This window comes from Paralichthys olivaceus, chromosome 6 (assembly GCF_024713975.1).
Source record: "Paralichthys olivaceus isolate ysfri-2021 chromosome 6, ASM2471397v2, whole genome shotgun sequence".
Classification (NCBI taxonomy): Eukaryota; Metazoa; Chordata; class Actinopteri; order Pleuronectiformes; family Paralichthyidae; genus Paralichthys; species Paralichthys olivaceus.
Genome location: NC_091098.1, coordinates 24,740,203 through 24,758,889, shown reverse-complemented (window position 1 = coordinate 24,758,889; position 18,687 = coordinate 24,740,203). Strand labels below are relative to the sequence as shown.

General features: G+C 41.8%; 2 protein-coding genes across 3 annotated transcripts in view; one reads left to right on the top strand and one right to left on the bottom strand.

Annotated features, from left to right (window-relative positions):
• Window positions 1-97: 97 nt before the first annotated feature.
• Window positions 98-5,210, bottom strand: ddx19a (DEAD-box helicase 19a). Its single transcript, XM_020106518.2, has 11 exons — window positions 5,007-5,210; window positions 3,746-3,809; window positions 3,485-3,659; window positions 3,107-3,199; window positions 2,611-2,713; window positions 2,400-2,514; window positions 2,119-2,296; window positions 1,775-2,012; window positions 1,417-1,579; window positions 988-1,179; window positions 98-886 (listed from the first exon to the last, which is right to left on the bottom strand). Exons 1-11 carry the CDS (start codon window positions 5,067-5,069, stop codon window positions 825-827), a joined length of 1,446 nt encoding a protein of 481 aa, XP_019962077.2. The 5' UTR covers window positions 5,070-5,210; the 3' UTR covers window positions 98-824.
• Window positions 5,145-18,687, top strand: part of vwa5b1 (von Willebrand factor A domain containing 5B1) — a 27,684-nt gene continuing 14,141 nt past the window's right edge. The window contains exons 1-10 of one of the 2 annotated variants that reach the window (XM_069527113.1): window positions 5,145-5,285; window positions 7,137-7,472; window positions 9,858-10,014; window positions 10,188-10,349; window positions 11,415-11,634; window positions 11,814-11,968; window positions 13,347-13,478; window positions 14,890-15,014; window positions 16,444-16,620; window positions 18,316-18,426. In XM_069527113.1, coding sequence (XP_069383214.1) covers window positions 9,876-10,014; window positions 10,188-10,349; window positions 11,415-11,634; window positions 11,814-11,968; window positions 13,347-13,478; window positions 14,890-15,014; window positions 16,444-16,620; window positions 18,316-18,426 — 1,221 coding nt within the window. In that variant the 5' untranslated portion in view covers window positions 5,145-5,285; window positions 7,137-7,472; window positions 9,858-9,875. Of the gene's footprint in view, window positions 5,286-7,136; window positions 7,473-9,853; window positions 10,015-10,187; window positions 10,350-11,414; window positions 11,635-11,813; window positions 11,969-13,346; window positions 13,479-14,889; window positions 15,015-16,443; window positions 16,621-18,315; window positions 18,427-18,687 lie in introns of both variants that reach the window. The other variant, XM_069527112.1, reaches the window with a different exon arrangement.

Here is an 18,687-nt window from a genome sequence, read left to right as displayed (position 1 = left end):
CAGATGAAGCTCGCTCTTTTTTATTTTTCCACTCTGAACAGAGCAACTGAATTATTTTTTGTCGGATGGAGAAGAAATAAAAACAAGACTCCTCCTGCTCACTCTGGAAACTTTATTAAAACAAACAATCACAGAGTGCATAAAGAATACAGATGTTACAGGTGTTCTATCTTTCGAACATATCGTATATTCTGAGGAAGCTCAGCAGCCGATCATTTTTAGACACACTCGTCTTCCTCTGTCAGGTGCCAAAAACAAAAAGGTGTCATTTCCATGAACTGTCTCAGGAGACAGCAACTTTATGTCTTTATTTATTTTGTATCCACACAAAACTGATATAAACAACCAAGTGAAGTTCAGGGAATTCACAATCAACCACTGCTAGACTGAAACTGGCATTTTAAATGTTAAAATGCTTCAAGTCACTCAAGGATATTTTAAATCAAACCATGCAAAGATCTAGAGATGAGACATTCTCGTATCTCGTTAATACACTTCAAAACAAAACAAAGAAGAAAATCAAAACACAGCAAACCGTGAACAGTAGGATTATATCCACCCTTCTTAAACGCTGTTTTAACAGCCAGTGGTTAGTTTAAAGTCTCTGGGAGACGCAGCATAAAGGTTTAAGGTGACTTCAGTGATAAATCACAGTATCAAATGAAATCTAAGTGAAAACTCCGGCACACTGGTTTTGCATGCATCAACATTCGCATGCTTTTCTTCTGTAAACAATAAATCGCCAACGCAAACTCTCGTAAGAACTCAAGTCACAGCTGAGGTAACACGTTTCGCTGCGTCAGTCAGTGCGTGGAGCGAACAATTCAGTTGAAGTGTTTCTCCATCTCTGCAGCATCGCTTGTGTCCAGTTTTGGGATTCTCCTGTCTGTTGGAGAAAGACGGAGGGGAAGAAGAAGAAGAAAAAAAAGGTCAGGATCTTTATATTTGCAGTTCGACATGATAAAAGTGAGAGAATTGCGAACACACCAAAATGAATCTCGATCTGGTTGAGTATGTCCATGCCGTGTTCACCGTCAACCATATTGACGGCATATCCTCTTTTGCCGAAGCGTCCCGTGCGGCCGATCCGGTGAAGGTATGTTTCGTTATCTGCATTTCCATCCAAGTTCACAGGGAGGTCAAAGTTGACCACGAGCGACACCTGCTCGACATCGATACCTGTAACAGAGCCACCGACCGGTTGGAGATATTTAAAGTCGTTCCTCATCAAAGATCATTTGAAATCTGTGCAACAGCGATCGGGAAATTGAGCCGCTATAACGACGTCCAGCCACCAGGTGGTGATTGAGATGCGTTAGCTTTACTTTTGGGAAACCGTCATGTCGTAAATCTTTGTATGAAGTGAACGATTAAGATGATCAAGATCTGGCTCTCGTCCATCTTCACCTCCCTCACCTCTGGAGCACACATTCGTGGTCACGAGCACCTTCTCCTTGCCGTTCCGATAGCGTTCGATGACCGCAGCTCTCTGCTCCACCGTCAATTCTCCACTCAGCAGCGCCACCCGATGGCCCTCTTTGATCAGGTTTACAGTTAACCAAGCTGCCGTCCGACGGGTCTGGGAAGAAAATGCATAAGCTAAACTGGAAAACCTTGATTTTCGGGGGGAAACATCCAAATACATACGGAATAACACATAATATAGTAAGAACTATACACAATAATAATAAAAGTGTATATTATGTGTAACATTGTGTAAATGGGGTCTAAATTACAGAAATGTTTAAACTCTGGAAGGTTAAAACCGACTTACACGGCAGAAGATAATGGCCTGTGCGATGGTAAGGATTCCGTAAAGATTGCAGAGCGCTGTGAACTTCTCCTCCTCCTCCTTGCAGACCACATAGAACTGCTTGATGGTGTCCAGCGTCTCCTCCTCGCGCTTCAGCTTGATGATATTTGGGTCTGGAATCACCATTTTTGCGAAATCCCACACAGAGTCCTCGAAGGTTGCAGAGAAAAGGAGCATTTGGCAATCCTTTGTCAGCTGCCTGAAAAATATTGTGACAAGAGGAGCTTGTTGAACGACCGGACAGAAAACGCTGCTTCTCATTTGAGTGCAATAAGCATTTGTAGTTTTCTGCGGAAGGAGCCCACCTATGAATTCGAAAGCTCTGATCCCGATGACCCTGCGTGGCGATCATCACATCAGCCTCGTCCAGCACAAACATGGTGATCTTCTTGGGGTCGATGAACTTGTACTTGGTGCACCAGTCGAGGACTGTGCCTGGCGTTCCAATGACAATGTGCTGCTGCAGCTTAGTGCCTCGCTCCACTGAAAACACACAGCTCCATGAAGTGATGTAACCAACAGCGGCTTGAAGTACCAATTTGTTTTATTCCATCAGACGCAATTACGATCACGATCACTCTCTTACTTCTGTTGCCTCGAATGGCGTACGCCAGTTGCACATCTGGACAAAATTTCCCCATTTGCTCGATGACCTGACCGATCTGCAGAGCGAGCTCATACGTCGGCGAGATGCACAGGCACTGACAATCCAAACAGTTTTCAATGGTGAGCAGGTTTTAGGGCCTTCAGCTGAATAACAACACGGGCTGACTCTGCAGGTGACACGTTACGCTTACCTGAGTCCACTTATTGGCTGGGTTCACATGGCTGAGCATGGCCAGAGAAAAAGCAGCAGTTTTGCCTGTGCCGGACTGTGACTGAGCGATCAGATTCTGAGGTCTGCAAACACAGAAAACACACAGTCAGGCCCGATGTGAGGGATGTTTCAAAACAACTGCTGCTGAGCTATTGGCATTAAAGCAAAGTAGTTGCATATAATTTTAAAGCTGCAGCAATAAGCTGATTGACAAAACAGTAATTAGTCTCTTTTTCGATGAAAGATTAAACCCATTAATTAGTTAGCCGAGTCGATATGAGTCTTCCACAGACATATTATCAGCGTTTATGTTTGCAGATATGAAAACTTTTATTTTACCGAATAAACAATGCAGAACGGTTTATTTTATAAATTCAAGTCTTCTCTGTTGTACTTGTGTTTTCTTTTGATTTGTTTTCATCTTCTATTCATTGACGCGTCTCAGCACAACTTCTAAAGAATGTAAATGAACTCACGGTTGTGCCAGCATCATGGGCAAAGCGTTCTCCTGGATTCTGGATGGCCTGTTGAAGCCCATGCTGTACACGCCCTTCAACAGCTCAGGTTTCCTGTTAAATTTTGAGTCAAAATAACAACGAGCGTTGGGGCGAGGAGGAATAAAAAACACGTGTGTGCAAAGTCTGTGCACACCAGGGAATGTAACATTTTGTTCGTGGTGAAAATGAAAAGAAAATCAATCTACACAGCTACATGGTTGAAAGTGTGGCTTTGTGTGACATGTGACATTTTGGCACCATTTAAAAATATAGATTTCACTGAAGTTGTATTATACCCCCATAGGTTTTAGATGGTGTACCCAGCTGTGTGCATGTGCTCCTGTCATAAAGACTCACAGCCTCAGGTCCTCAAACGACTTGACGGAGTAGAGAGGAGAGTTGGGGTCCCTCTGCAGGACCTCCACCTCGTTTCTGTTCCGCACCAGAGAGCGACGGATCATCTTGTGCAGCAGGGACTGTTCGGCCGGGCCCGGCTCGTCTCCATGCTCGCTGTCCTCCGGCCCAATGTTGCCTTCACGCAGACACACTCACGTAGTCAGCGATGTATTATCTCTCAGTCCATTAAATGAAATATGGGTAAATATTTAGGGAACTCACCATTTATGTCTCCTCTCGTTTTCAGTGAACTCTTCAATCGAACCATTTTCTTTGAAAAGTCAAACTGGTGAAGAGAAAATAGAGTTTAAATCAGATTAAGATAAAATCTATCAGGCGGTCACATTGAGATCAACAACAACAGAGTGCTGAGAACAAGAAATATTCACAATCGGCAACAAACAATCAAACACAAGCAACAACAAAAAACCACAATGAAAATAAAAATATATAAAAACAGTCAAGATTTTAACCAAACATCACAAAGTAAAGATTTTAAATCTAAAAGACTCAAGTTTGAGGTGAAATAATCTATTTGCAGAAACTGAAGATAAAATAATCCTGGTCATGTTTATAATAGTGTGTTTCATCAAAATCGTAGTAATTGTTTCCTTAACTCTAGAATGAGCCCTTTATATTTAAAATCTTTATATTTACATCAGGCGGGGTCCTGATGGCCGCCACAGGTTCTCGTTCATGTTTGGAAGAGGAGGGTGAGGTGAGGGTTTTCAGCTGCAACATGCAACCTCACCACTAGATGTCACTGGATTCTACACACTGAACCTTTAAGTAGTTACTGGATCTTGTGCTGCATCAGGGTGAAATTTGAGACCATATTAAAAAATAAAATAACTAATTTAAGACCCAAAAAATACGAGATGAAGATTTTTTTTGATAGAAGATCATTTATTTAAACCTATTAATAAACTTAATAAGATGACAGAATAATTAACTTTAACTGCTGGAGCTGTAGACTAGTTTGCTTTAGTGTTTAATTATGTGTTTTGTTTAAAATAACCAGTTTGATTAGGCCTTTGGAATAATAATGGTTTTAGCTGTTTTTACTTAGTTTTGCAGGCCCTGAGCACCAGGTGATTTTATCTACTGGGTTTAAACCAGAGAAAGTTTGAACAACAGACTGGTACAGATGAATCACACGAGGTGACTGACTCCTCTCGGTTGTGGTGAAGTTCGTTGGACCGAGTGATGCAGGGAACAATGGTGCGTGAGGAATTCGTGGTTTGTGATTATACTGGGTTTAACTGCTGGAGAGTTGATGGAGCTGCGTCAGTAAAGATTTGTCTGCACAGTTAATGGCTGACACGAAGGTAAACCTCACCATATATGTTTAAATATATATATATAGAGAGAGAATATGAAGCAAACACGTGTTAGCAAAGCAGCAGGCGGGAGATTAAGCTAGCCGGGGCTAACGAGCGCAGCTAGCCGGGGCTCCGTCCATCACCTGCGGGTAAAAACTCACCTGAGCCGATGGAGCCGTCGCCTCCTGGACGTCGACGGACAGCGCCCACGAGTCCTCGGACATATTCACACATGAACCGTGTGTCTCCGGTTGTATGTCGGGGCGGACAGACGCGGGGAGTCGGGGGGAAAAAAAGTTTGATGCCCCGGCGTGAAAGTGACGTTTGGTCCCGAGCTGAGCCGACCGCTGCTGCCCCTGTACACCGGGGCCGCTTCACCCGCGTGGGAAACAGCAGCGCTTTCAAGACCCCGGGGTCACCGGAGGCAGCGGATCTGAGCAGTAAAGGCACCGCAAAACACACACAGCTTGATTTATTTAACTATACATGTTTATATACGCTTTATTCACAGCTTAGCTCGGTGCCCACTGTAATTCAGAGGTTTATAATGAGAGGAAAGTTAAGAGAAAAAGCTGATTCCAATCTTTGTTGACTGATTAAAACGTGTAATGTGGCTCCCGGCTGTGTTTTTGTTTTACAGCAGTTGTCATTTAGTTCTTCTTGTGGCTTCATGTTGTTGTTGCGCATCTGTGGCGCAAAAATAGTGAGTAAATAAAAAGCTTTAATGCAGCGGATTCAACGTGTGCGAAGATTACGAGCTGCACCTGAAGGCACCAGGGTTGCAGGGTCGAACCGAGCGTCTGGAATCAAAGTAAACAATTAATGAACTGATTCAAATACTTCTACAAATACTTCTATAAATATACAAATACTTCTACAAATACTTCTACAAATACTTCTACAAATACTTCTTCAAATACTTCTACAAATACTTCTTCAGAAAGTTCTACAAATACCTCTACAAATATTTCTACAAATACTTCTACAAATACTTATATATTCATAATCCTGAATATATAAGTAAACAATAGAATTATTAATGGTTTTATTTCTAACCATGACATTTTTTATTATTTATCATAATATTTATTATTATGATCATAATCATTCATGTTTTAATTTGTCAATAACACTATGAGGCAAATGTGATTTTGAATACGGGCTATACAAATAAACTTGAATAAATTAAAGGGTTAGATTTTGTAATATAAAGTATCTATCTATCTATCTACCTACCTACCTATTTATCTACCTATTTATCTATCCATCATCTATCTATCAATCTGTCTATCCATATATCTATCTATTTATCTATCCATCCGTCTGTCCATCCATCTATCTATCTATCTATCTATCTGTCCATATATCTATCTATTTATCTATCTTTTATACTTGTTTTTATTTATTGGGTACTTTTCCTGATATGACAGAATTGAATGTAGGGTTGCAAATAGACTTTCACTCAAAATGACTTTGACTTTCCTGTTATCCCGCTGTGTTTGTAACAACATACCCTCAAAATGTGAGTGGGATTTCTGCTTAACCCTCCTGCTGTGAGGGTGTTTGAGAAAGAGAGAGAGTTAGTGTTCGTGTTTGAGAGGCTGAGATCAGACAGTGAGAGGGCGGCGGGGATGGTGATGGAGGTGGAGGTGGAGGGGATGGGGAGGGGAGAGGGGGGTTATCCAGACCAAGTGTTATTGGCTGCAGGTAAATTCAATTTGGAGGCGGATGCTGAGTTTCTGCCAACCCACCCACACACACACCACACAGAGACACACACACACAGAGACACAGACACGCACACATCTACATTTTCACGACTATGAAATGACTTTATAAACACATATTAATTGTCATGGCAACCCCCTGCAGCAAGGAAAACAGATGGATCAAACCGAGTGTTCACCAAAACACAGAGACAGCCAAACACCCACGTTTGGATTTGAAACATTAAGGGCTTTCCAGTGGCACCGGGGAGGAGGAGGGAGACGTTATGGGTGATGTGAGGGAGATGTGTGTGTGTGTGTAGAGCTCCCTCACCCACTCAAGCCTCTTTTTTTACTCCTGGTGTTACAGTACATGTAATTTACACTGATCCCTTGATATTAGAAAGGCTACCTGGATGGTTCCTGTTGTCATCAGTGTCAGGGAGGGGGGTGGGTGGGTGGTGCTTTGAATGCATAGGGGCTGCAGGGGGATATTTATTGGAAGGACTCAATCGTCTGTTTCACCCCCTACCTCTCTCTCATTCTCCCTCTCCCTCTCTCCCTCTCTCTCTCTCTCTCTCAAAGCCCTCCAACTCCAGCATCCACAGGGAGGAGGAGCAGGACGAGAGGATAAATACAGTTTTGTTATCACACATCACATGTTGCTGCAGCAGCTCCAGCCTTCCCCGTCTCTGCGCTGCACCTCTAACTGGCGAGATGTGGCCACTGCATCTGTAGTGCCTGCCACCTGTGGCAGCACTTCTATTCCCTCTACGCCACAGAGAGAGAAAGAGAGAGAGAGAGAACAAAAAAGAGGGGGAGTTGAGAGAGGTCTGAGAGGAGGAGGAGATCTTTCATGATAAGTGGACTTCTCACAGAGAGAGAGACCCTCGCCACACAGCCAGTTGACACAAATGAAAGGTAAGATGATGATGCTGCGTTCACATCAGATGCACTTTAATGCCGCAGTGTGTCTCTCTGATGATGCATGAATTAAAACCTTCCTGTCATTTGTCTTAAAAAAAGAAAAGGTCAACCAGTGAGATGATGATTAGAACTGCCGTCTTGAATCCTGTGTGTGTGTGTGTGTGTGTGTGTATATATATATATATCTGTGTGTATGCAGGCAGTGTGTTCCAACAGGTGGTTACCACAGTGTCTGCTCCCTGTTTTGACACTAATGAGTGCAGAAGAGTGTGGCGCCGCTGATAGAAAACGTTGAGAGTTGATGGTTTTCTGGTCTTTTAGCCCCCCCCCCCCAAAAAAAAACCCCTGGAGGGAGGCAGGGTGATTCATGTGGCTGAGCCAACTGGAGGAAAAGCACCATGGGACTGTCACTTTTAACACTAATTACTGTGATCTGAGAGAGAGCGTAAAGGAAAGGATGCTGTAGAGGAGACAAACACCTGCCAAGCTCATTCAAATGCAGTTTTCTTTACTCATTAAGTTTACTTTAATTTCTGGAAACCTTCTTTCGTGCGTGAGATAGATCTTTAAATTGACATGAATCTGTATTTCGTTCATTCGTGTTCGGTGCCTGCATGTGTTGCATCACTCAAGCTATGGTTAGGTTTTCACAAACAGCAGTGGGATCTGTTGCAGTCCATCCACGCAGGATGTGTTTGCTTTCATCCAGTCTTTCTTCATTCAAATGTAAAAAGCGATTGTTTCCAAACAAAGGGATGCATCTGTGTTTGCTTCTCAATCTGTGGTCGACTGCACACACGGGGGCACTGTTGAGACAGACGACATCATAGTCTCTAACTACATCTGATGACCTTTTCTTCACCATAAATAACCATGTGGTGCCTAAAGCCCCAGTTTGGTCATTAGAAGGACTGATTTAAATGGATATTGATTATGAAGGTCTTCTTATGCAGCCAGAGTCCTGAGTGTGAAAGGTGTGCGGAGAGACCGGATTAACATTTTTCTAAGTCAATATGATTTCGAGATGGTTTTTTTCCCCCGGTGTTTTTCCTGGTGTTTCACTCGGTCACTGTGGCATAAATAAAGGCGCACTTCAGAGATCTCAGTGGTCAGTCTGCAGGCGAGCGGACGAGCAAGCAGAGCTGTCTCTATGGAAATTGCTTTCGTCATAACACTTCCTATCAAGCCTGAGCTGGGGCTCTGGTCGTGCAGCAGACACAGACCTTTGACAGCACATAACCAAGATTGCTGGTGGAGGAGACGACATTAGCGACGAAGCACGGCCCTGGAGCAGCAGATCATTTTATTGTTGAGCTTGCATGATAAGAAACGTATTATTCCTCACCAGTCTTTTTCAACACATTTAAAGTTTCTTTTTTTCCCCTGACATGCAGCTGAATACAGACAGCCTAATTAGTTTATTTTATGGCTGTGACCTTCATTTCAAACGCTGAAAGTACCTCTGTCACCTTCCCTGAGAACCCGTTCATTTGACGTCATTGATTACTGACGTTAGCAACCTGCAAACCTGCTGCACTGAAGCTTCCATCTATGTAACACAAATGATAAAAAGGAGCAAGAAGAGGCTTTTTGTTACGGGCCTACAAAGTGTATACCTGCGACTTATCTCGCCATGTTAAAGAAAGTGAAAAAACCCCTCCTGAATCCACCCGTTTATCCAGATCTGCTCCAAAATTGAAGATGTTCTTCCTCGGGTCATGCCCCACCCCTCCACAAAACCTCATGGAAAATGATTTTGCAGTTTCTCAGTAATCCAGCTGACAAATAAAGAAACTCAGAGAGCGCAGTCCCCTTAGGAAGCCACATTTAAATTCACACACTCAAGCATCACAAATGCACACTCTCATAAATATCAGCCCTCACGTCTGATTTGTTTTCATTAAGATCCATGAATTATTCCCTGGGAAATCAGTGAAAATGTCGAATAACAAAAGTGAAATTATACAACAAGTGAAAACCCCACCAGAAAAAATGATTATTAACAAACTGATTAGGGTAAAAAAAATGTTTATGATTTAATCTACATATTTGAAAAGGAGTGAGAAGAAGTACACATTTATTTAATCTCACCCCTTCTCCATGAATCATTAATCAATAATCACCTTATACCTAAAAATAAATAAAGACAACATAATAAAAAATAAGGCTCTCTATATATTTATACAAATATAAACAAATTTGCATTGTTATTTATAGGAAGATAATCTAAGGAACAATAAATATTAAGTGACCAAATAAAGAAACCTGATTGTCAAATCCCCTCTTCATCAACAACCAGCTTCCAATATATGCTAATTGTATAATGTCGTTGTTATCTCATGAGGCTATTTTTCCTTTTTTCCGCATTTGACAAGCCAGTATCCTAAAACCAGCACGATGCCTGGACTCATTAACAAGGAGAACCGGAGCGCCCTGCCCCTCAGCGTCTCTGACATCACTTCCTGTGTCAGGGGTTATACTCTGGCTCTAACAGCCTCCATGACCTATGAAAATATCGAGGATCACGCAATCGAGGGTGAGTGAACACTGTACAGTACTCGCCACTTTCGATCAATTTAAACCCATCGTATGCTCTGAAACTGCTGCAAAACTGATTATTATTGACTGGATGTGTAATTGCTTGTTTGCTGTCCCTGGTTCATGCACTCATTTCTTTTTTGGTTTCTCCCTCTCGTTCGGCCTTTTAAGGGATCTTCATTTATCCCCTTGAGGAAAATTCCATTGTCGTGGGGTTCGAGGCGATGATATCCACTCAAATCATAACATTACAAATCAAGGACAAGGCAAAGATTGAGGACTGTTACCTGGACAGCTGCAACACGTCTAATGGAGGCCTGCAGAGTGGCAGCGGTAAGATTTAAACCTCTCTCATCAATATGTTGTTCTGTTGGTGGTGGAGCGATGAACCCAGAAATAATTATCGCCCGACGATGGATCAACAATAAGTGTTTTTAGTGGCTTTCAGCTCATTGTTTTGGTTTCACTGCCTTTGTTTTGGTTCCATTCATCCATCCATTCATCCATTTAACTGTCCGTCCATCCGTCCAACCATCTAAATGTCCGTCCATTCATTCATCCATCAAACTGTCCATCCAATCATCCATCAGGTGGATACTACACAGTGAGAGCCTCAGTAACTGTCTGTCAATGTGAAGTCTGATATATATTTACTGTAGTGACCTCAACTTGACTGTCTGAGGAAATACTATGTTGAATTGCACGATGGGAAATGTAGGATCCATTGTTCCCTCATTGACTGGCAGGATATCATTACCTCTGCTACTTTGATTCAGGCCATCTTCTTTTTGAAAAACATCTGTCTCCCGTTAGATATCTCTGGATTGATGAAGCCTTGATGGGTCTAACTAGAGATTAGAGTCAGATACAAATCAGTTTCATTTTATTTTTCATAAGAAACAATGGGATGTCAAATCAATAGATTCTGGTAATTTACTTTAACAAATACAGTAAATAAAATATATAATGTATGTATAATATAAATACCTTCTATAGATTTAACTCTGAGAGAAATCTTAGTATTTAAAAGACAGCAGTGATAACACAACCCCCTTTTTTTTTCAAGACAAACAACTGCCTTGCTGGCTTTATTCTTTATTAATCTAAATTAAGATCCCTTACTGTGAGTGTCTAAGTTGTTCACAGGCTTATGAGAGGTTTGTCTGAGGTATAACCGAGGCTGAAGCCTGCATGTGACTTCTACATAAATCAGTAAAATGTGAAATCAGTATTCTAGGAGTGAGACCTGCTTAGGGATTAAAATAAATCAAGGAAGGTATCAGACATCAGTTACAACTCCAAACTGTTTCTGGACAACTTTACTTCAGTTCCATGTCCTGACTTTCATTAAATTTGTGTTAAATTTAAAAAAAACGCTAATCTAGTCTTCTGTTACAGGACACATAGTGCTGGATGAGGATTTGGAGAGGACGGTGTTGGTGGTTAACCTTGGAATCATCCCTCCTATGGAGACGGTCCATATTCTGGTCAGTACCTCCTCGGAGCTCTCCACCCTGCCCAACGGGGGCATCAGGGTGTCATCCCCACCGGTGTGCACACCTCGAGTACAGCGGACGATCAATGAGGAGCAGGGACTGTCCCCAAACTTCTCCAGAACGTAAGAAAAAACGAATGCAAACAATAATTATTGACATTATTGCATCTTCAAATTCCGTGTTTTGGTGCAGTTAACTGAATATTTATGCCCCAAATAGATGCATGTGTAGATGGAAACAACATTTTCTATGTTCCAAGACGATGGCTCAGTTTTAACATGGTTATATTTGCCACTTTTAGGCGGGACAGACATTCCTGTGCCACAAGTCCTCACGATCAAACCCCCAACTCTCCTCAGCTGTGGTTGACCTCGCTGCTGGAGGAGGAGGCCATCAACTCCATGGACTACAAGTTTAACTTCCAGCTGGAGATACGCGCTCCTTACCTCCTCGCAGGTGAGAGAGCTGACCTTTTTCTCTGAGGGCAAACCTCTCCACTGGGGAATACTGATTTTGGTATAATGCCACAATCAGTCGGTCACTTGAGCTGTTCACTGTAATCAAGCTGTGCAGGTCTGTGCTGTTCTTTAATTGTGAAGGGAGAAACACATTTCAGCTCGGCTCATTTGTGTGAACAGCAGATCCTGAGCTGTAACATTACTGCTGCTGGAATGATTATAATATGCTCGGCCATTTGCTTGCCAAGGGTTAAATGATATGATACCACTGTCATGTCTGTTCAGTGTGGAGCCACAGTCTGAAGATGGTATTAGTATTCAGTCATTTATTATCCCACGCAGGAAACTTGGCTTGCAATCAGGTGCACTAGACAAAAGAGAACAGAACAGTACATTACAATATATATATTTTACACACAGTGCCCTTCAATTCAATCAAACTGCACCAAATGTCACACACTCAGAAATCAGTCTCTTAAATATGCCTGATTTTCTGTCATCAAATCCACAAATCCCTCTTTTGGAAATCAGTGAAAATGTCACAAACGTCTTGTCCTTGCGACGTTAAAGAACAAATTTCTGGATCGTTCCAAATGTGATGGGTTCTTCCATCCAAGTGTCAAGAAAATAGGTTCGGTATTTTATTTTTGAAAATCCTAGAAACAAACAAAATGAAAACAAAACCTCCTTGGCTGATTTCTTGGCCGTGGGGACAAAGTAGTAATGGTTTAGCATAGCTTAGCATAAAACCACAAACAGTGAACTTTAGAATATGACGGACAAAAAGAACAGTGTCGTAATTAAAATCAAAAATTAATCCAAACATTAATTAAGTAAGTGATGAACAAATTCTAATTCTGTATTTCTATATTTGTTCATTTTCCTCTGCTTTCATTTATTTCTACATTTATGAATATATTGATGTATTTCTACAATTAATTTCTACGTTTAACAATTTTACGTTTATTTATTTAAACAGTTATTTATTGAATTCTATTTATTATCATTATTTGTGAGAAATTCTTGGTGGGAGATCTTATTCTGTTGGGAGCCATGTTCTAACAGCAGCGGCACATTTATCTTGCAAACATTAAAGTGGAGCTCATCTCACACATTTCTCCTTCAAACTTGACAACTTGATGATGATTTGAGAATCATAGAAATGTTTATATATTCGTATATGAGCATAATAATTACACATTATTTATCCTTCATGTTTTCTCAAACTGTGACAGGACTCGAAAGCATCAGTGTGACAATTATACGTAATTACGAGTTGTTTCCACGGCTCCTGCTGGTTTGTTATTAGTTGTCATCACAGGAGGTGAAGCTGCCGCTGGTATTTGATCTGCGTTTGGTTTTTTTGCCCCGTGTAGGTGTCGAGAGCCCCTCTCATGCCATCCGAGCCGATGCGGACCCTCTGGCCCGCTCCGCCACCAGCGTTGTCATCACTCTGGCGGACAAATACACGTACGACTGCCCTGTCAACATCCTCATTTACCCCAGCGGTAGGTGAACAGCTTCAAAACTCACTCGTACACACGCAATTAAAAATGAGTCATTGGTGTCGTCTAAAGTAAAATATTCGGAGAGAAGCTTCTTGTAAATCAGATCAGTGGTGAGGTGATTCGCTGCCTCACATTGTGTTAACAAGTGTCTCGTCTGGAATAAAAGGCCCTCCTGTTGTTATTGTCTGACATACCAGTGCAGTCTGTCTCCATTGTGTGGGTGTGCTGTGTCAGGTCTTTTTTTTTTCTACCCCTCACCGCTGCCTTGACCTACAGAGTGTGTGTGGGCCGGTCGTGTCCCAGAGGCAGGAATGAGCCTCAGCTTCTCTGATCCAATAGTTCTCTTACTGGGGCCTCTGCTCACAAACAGACCTGCAGCAAGTGCCGAGCAATTTAATTCAGCTCAGACCGCTGCTGCAGTTTCAATCACAACATGGATGCTCAGGAGAGATGGAGGATGTGGCTGCATCACAGGAACGCATGCACCAGCTTAGTCAGTTCACAGCCGGAAACACACACAGAAAGACTTCCACATAGTTTGTTATTTTAAGACTTGTTTCACTGTCAAACTGAGAATGAAAGATATCAATCAATACCAGTCGGGGAGTTAACACGAAGAGGTTATGAACTTATTGATGCGATCACATTTATTTTTTGTTAGTAGTACTTCAATATTCAAGATGAAATAAGTATAATCGTATAAAAACACTTTTGCAGGGAAGCTCCATCAACATTGTGTACAGTAGGTAAGTAGGTATTAAAAAAAAAGAACAGTTGTAATGGTACGATAATTAAAGAGTAGAATAAAATATGTATTTACCAAAGAAATACATAATTAATAAAATAATAATTAGTCAGATGTAACAGTGAAGACTTAATACTTTCAGTATTAGCTGATGAATTAAGGTTTGGGAACGACAGCACTTGTGATTTTTAGTTTTAGCGAAAATAATTTACAAAAACATTTCACAATCAACGTTACTATCTTAAATACTATTTATCAGTAGATTAGTACAAATACATTCATGGTCCCCAGAGGATAGATCCAGACAAGTTTTTTGGTCGTCTGGTCAGTAGTTTTTTTGTAATCTAAAAAAAAACCAAACAATCAAACTGAAAACATGACCTCCCTGGTGGAGGAAATGATTTATTATAAGGTTCACATGAATTTGACATGAATTTGACCAATCCCAGGATTCTCTCAGCCCACTGAACTCATAGTTCTCTTCAGACGCAGCAGCGATGCAGCATCTTTATATGCAATCACCTCTTAATTTCCACATGAGCACGAGGAGCCTTCTGCGCTACAGATTCCCACTGCAGGTCTTCCAGGTCCTGTCCACCTGCTTTACAATCTGCCTGCAATATATATTCAGTTGTGTCTTTGTCTTGACCGACTGTGTCACTGTAGAGCCTCATCTGCCCCATGTGCTCATCGAGAATGGAGACATGACACAGGAGGAGTACGATGAGTATCTGCACGGCCGCAGTGATTTCATCAAGGCCACTAAGAAGGACTCCAGCAACGAGAGGAAAGTGAGTGTGTCATCGATGTCATTTACCTGAATCGAGGACAATGATGTCGCAGCAGTATCACTTTGAGGAGGGGGGGGGGGGGGTGAAGAGCACACGACAGCGCGGTATCCTGAACAGTTCCCTGAACCAAACACCATCGTTTTGAAAGTGCGATGACAGTGTCACGTTATTTTGTTCTATCTTGAAATATGAGGGAATCAAACACAAGTGTAGTCTCTGGTTTCAAAATGACAATGTCCTTGATTAAGCTATTTTGTGAAATACAGTGAGCTGAATATTTTTTTGGGGAAATCTGCAAAGATAAAGAGAACGTTTCAGATAAAGAGTTATTTGATCCATAGACGGGTTAGAAAAAAAGAAAGATGATTTGATTTATTTGTCACATGTACAGGGATACTAGGTAAAACATGTGTGGGGGGGGGGGGTACTCTGTTTATTGTGCAGACACACCAAGGGATCAACAATAAAAACTAAATAGTTAATTACGATTAAAACTTAATTTCGACTATTGATGGCTATCGAGACGTGAAGAGGATTTCAATTAATAAAATCCAAAGTGTTTCACAAACAACCCGCCGTGATCCAAAGTAACATTACATCATCATTGACTGTCGACCTTTCTCCGTCTTATCAGCACCGAACTGCGTCTGGAACAATTGTCGTGAGCTATAACCGAATAAATAAATGTCTCATTGAAACTCATTAAAATGAATAGGAACATAACTTCCGACCACAATAGCTGTTAGCAGTTTCTGTTTCCATTGCATTGACTGTTGGATAATTAAGATACTGAGGAAAACATGAAATATGATGATTCATTGGCAAGTTCTGCAGTTTAATAGCGCCTCTTTGGTTTCTCCATGTTATCATATACATGTAAAGTGTAAGTGACTCCCACGTCAGATGAGGGCTGTGTACAAAAAAAGCCTATAACCTCTCTGATGTTGGAAACTGCCTTTATACAACCCAAATAATTGCCACCTGCCCAAATCAATTTTTCAAAGCCCATTTACGGAAAAGGAATCCGCACCAGTTCCAGTCCAGTGCAAACATCTGTATTATTATTTTTCGAGCTGCCCGGCCGAAGGGCTTTGTTTCCTTTACTTCAGAGACTTGTGTGTCTCCATCTCGGCGGTGATGAGGTTGTTAAGTGACCAACAGACCTAAACAGGAGAAGGAGCGAGAGCACTTGGCCATAAAAACAGGTTTCTATGGAAACACTCCAAAGGCTCACCACAGTCTTTCCCTAGAATTTCCTGCACATCTACAATAATTGATATGCTCCGTCTGTCGCCCCGGTCGCTTGCCTCTTTTATCTTTTGGCTTCCTTAAGTGTTAAATTAAAGCCTGCTCGAATTCAGAGAACTCCCCGTTAATTCAAATCCTCTAAAGTTCATGCTTTTTTCCTCTGGTTCCTGCGTCCTCACAGGTGGATATCATTCACAGGCGGCTCCATAAGGACATTCTCCACAACCCTGTGGTCATGCTGAACTTTTGTCCTGACCTCAAGTCCATCAGCTCCGACCTGAGGAAGGTGCACGGCGAATTCATCTTCCTCATCGACCGCAGCGGCAGCATGAGCGGGGTCAACATCAACCGCGTGAAGGTATTTTAATCTCAGTGTGTGTGTGTGTGTGTGTTATTACTTCTCATATGGATGCAGATCCATTGAGGCGGACACTGATTTACATATAAATTGTAATATATATCGCACACGAGCAGCAGTTTAAAGATGGATATTTTCGGATTAAACATCAAACTTGAAATGTTTCAAAAACCAAACACGTAAAAAAAAAAAAATCAACATGTTTTTAAAGCGATTAAACAGAAAACACATGACGAATATGATACGACAGGAGAGAGGCTGAATGAGAGGCTGTATAATTGCTTTCTGGGCTCGTAGCCAAAGCGAACACTCAGTCTGGACAGATTATAGACGTGGTTAGCCAACTGTGTGAAGGGCATGTACACAAGACTATTGATCAGACAAATCACTCACGGTTCACCAAACATCTCAGCTGCTACCGAGGCTTCGACATTCTATCAGAGCTCATGTGAGGTTTATTCCACACCTACATTCACGCCTCACATGTGATGTAACATGTTTGTGAGTGTTTGTCTGCGTGTGCATCGACCCCGTGATGTGACGCTGACGTTTGTTTCTGACTCAGGCTTTTATATCGGATGTGTCTCTCGTACTAACGATTCTGGGCTTAGCGCCAGGATGAGCCCGACGCTGGTGATGTGCCGAATATTTCCCAGCACCAAAGAGGGTTACGTTTTCACCCCGTATTCCATTTGTTTGTTGGTTTGTTTATCAGCGGGATCACACGAGAACTACCAAACCAGCTCCAATCAATGGTGACCTGCTCTGGCTTTAAATCAAATGAGTCTTTTCTGTTTCGCTGATGTTTTGCAGACGCACCACACATCTAAAGTTATGCTGCTGGGTGAACTTGAAACATTGATTTGAAAAACAAATGTTTGTTTCTATCTTCTTCATGACGATGATGACACGTGGCGTTAACCTTGGTGGAGGTATGAGCTGCCCTTTTAGTTCTTCTAACAAGGAAGTTTACGCAAATACTTTTCAACTGAACCCTTGAAGTTTCCAGATAATATTTATAACTTCCTTTAACATTAAGAGGTTTTTTTGGGTCATTTTCATGATTGTGCACAGTTTGGTGCAGATCCCAAAACAAATATAAATATTTTATAATCTTGTTTTGTCTTTATCCACTCTTCCACATTATGGTTTGATAGATATGATCTGCATTGTTTTTGTGAATTAATTTAAGGGGCCTGTTGGGCCATCGCAGAGCTACGCAGTCTACTGAGAGCTATTCCAGATACCACCGATCTTTCAGGGAATCTCACAGAATAGCTAGAGCATTAAATGATCATTCTTTTCTTTCTTAATGTGCCTGAATTGCTTTATTCTTGATTGTCTGGCTGATGTGATCTCTCTGCTCTTCTTCTTCTTAAAACGTAAAAAGGTTGAGACGAGTGTTATTCTTCTGGAAACTGCTGTAGAGGAGACAGTGATGGATGTAATGCTACAGAATTACCCTCTCTCTACACTCACTCAGCTCCCGGAGAGAATCTGCTGTGCAGTGATGACAGCAGAACATCATGCTTCCATCAGCACACGTAGTTCTACTGCAGTGACGATGATCAAATACTCCAACATGACATGAGGCACCTAATGAGCAGAGGAGTTAGTTTCCTCTGTAAGAATGTCAGAATTTCACAGCCTCTGTTCTTCTCTGTTCTCTGGACGTGTTCTTCGTCTCTTTCTCAGGACGCCATGGTGGTGATTCTCAAGAGCCTCGTGCCCGGCTGCCTTTTCAACATCATTGGCTTCGGTTCGACGTTCAAATCACTGTTCACAACCAGCCAGCACTATGAGGAGGTAAAGGAGCTCTGTGCTGCACCGACACGTGAGCTGACACATGTTCACTGTCTGTTTACTCGTCAAGTTGTAGCTTACTGCTTTTTGGCAAAGCTTTTAAAAACAGCAGGCACTGAAAGCTGCTTTTCAAAAGTTTGAGAATATTAATTAGTTAATTAATATTGAATGCGTCACACGTCCACATCACATCAAAGTCAACCCTGCACTTCCCTGGACCCTTCACAGCCGATAAGATGAACGGTTCTCGTCCTCTGACCAGAA

Coding starts and splice junctions, on each gene's coding strand:
- ddx19a (XM_020106518.2), bottom strand. CDS start 5,069: ATGTCCGAGGACTCGTGGGCGCTGTCCGTCGACGTCCAGGAGGCGACG. Junction 3,810..5,006: donor CGACGGCTCCATCGGCTCAG/GTGAGTTTTTAC, acceptor TCTCTTCACCAG/TTTGACTTTTCAAAGAAAAT. Junction 2,013..2,118: donor CAGAGCTTTCGAATTCATAG/GTGGGCTCCTTC, acceptor AATATTTTTCAG/GCAGCTGACAAAGGATTGCC.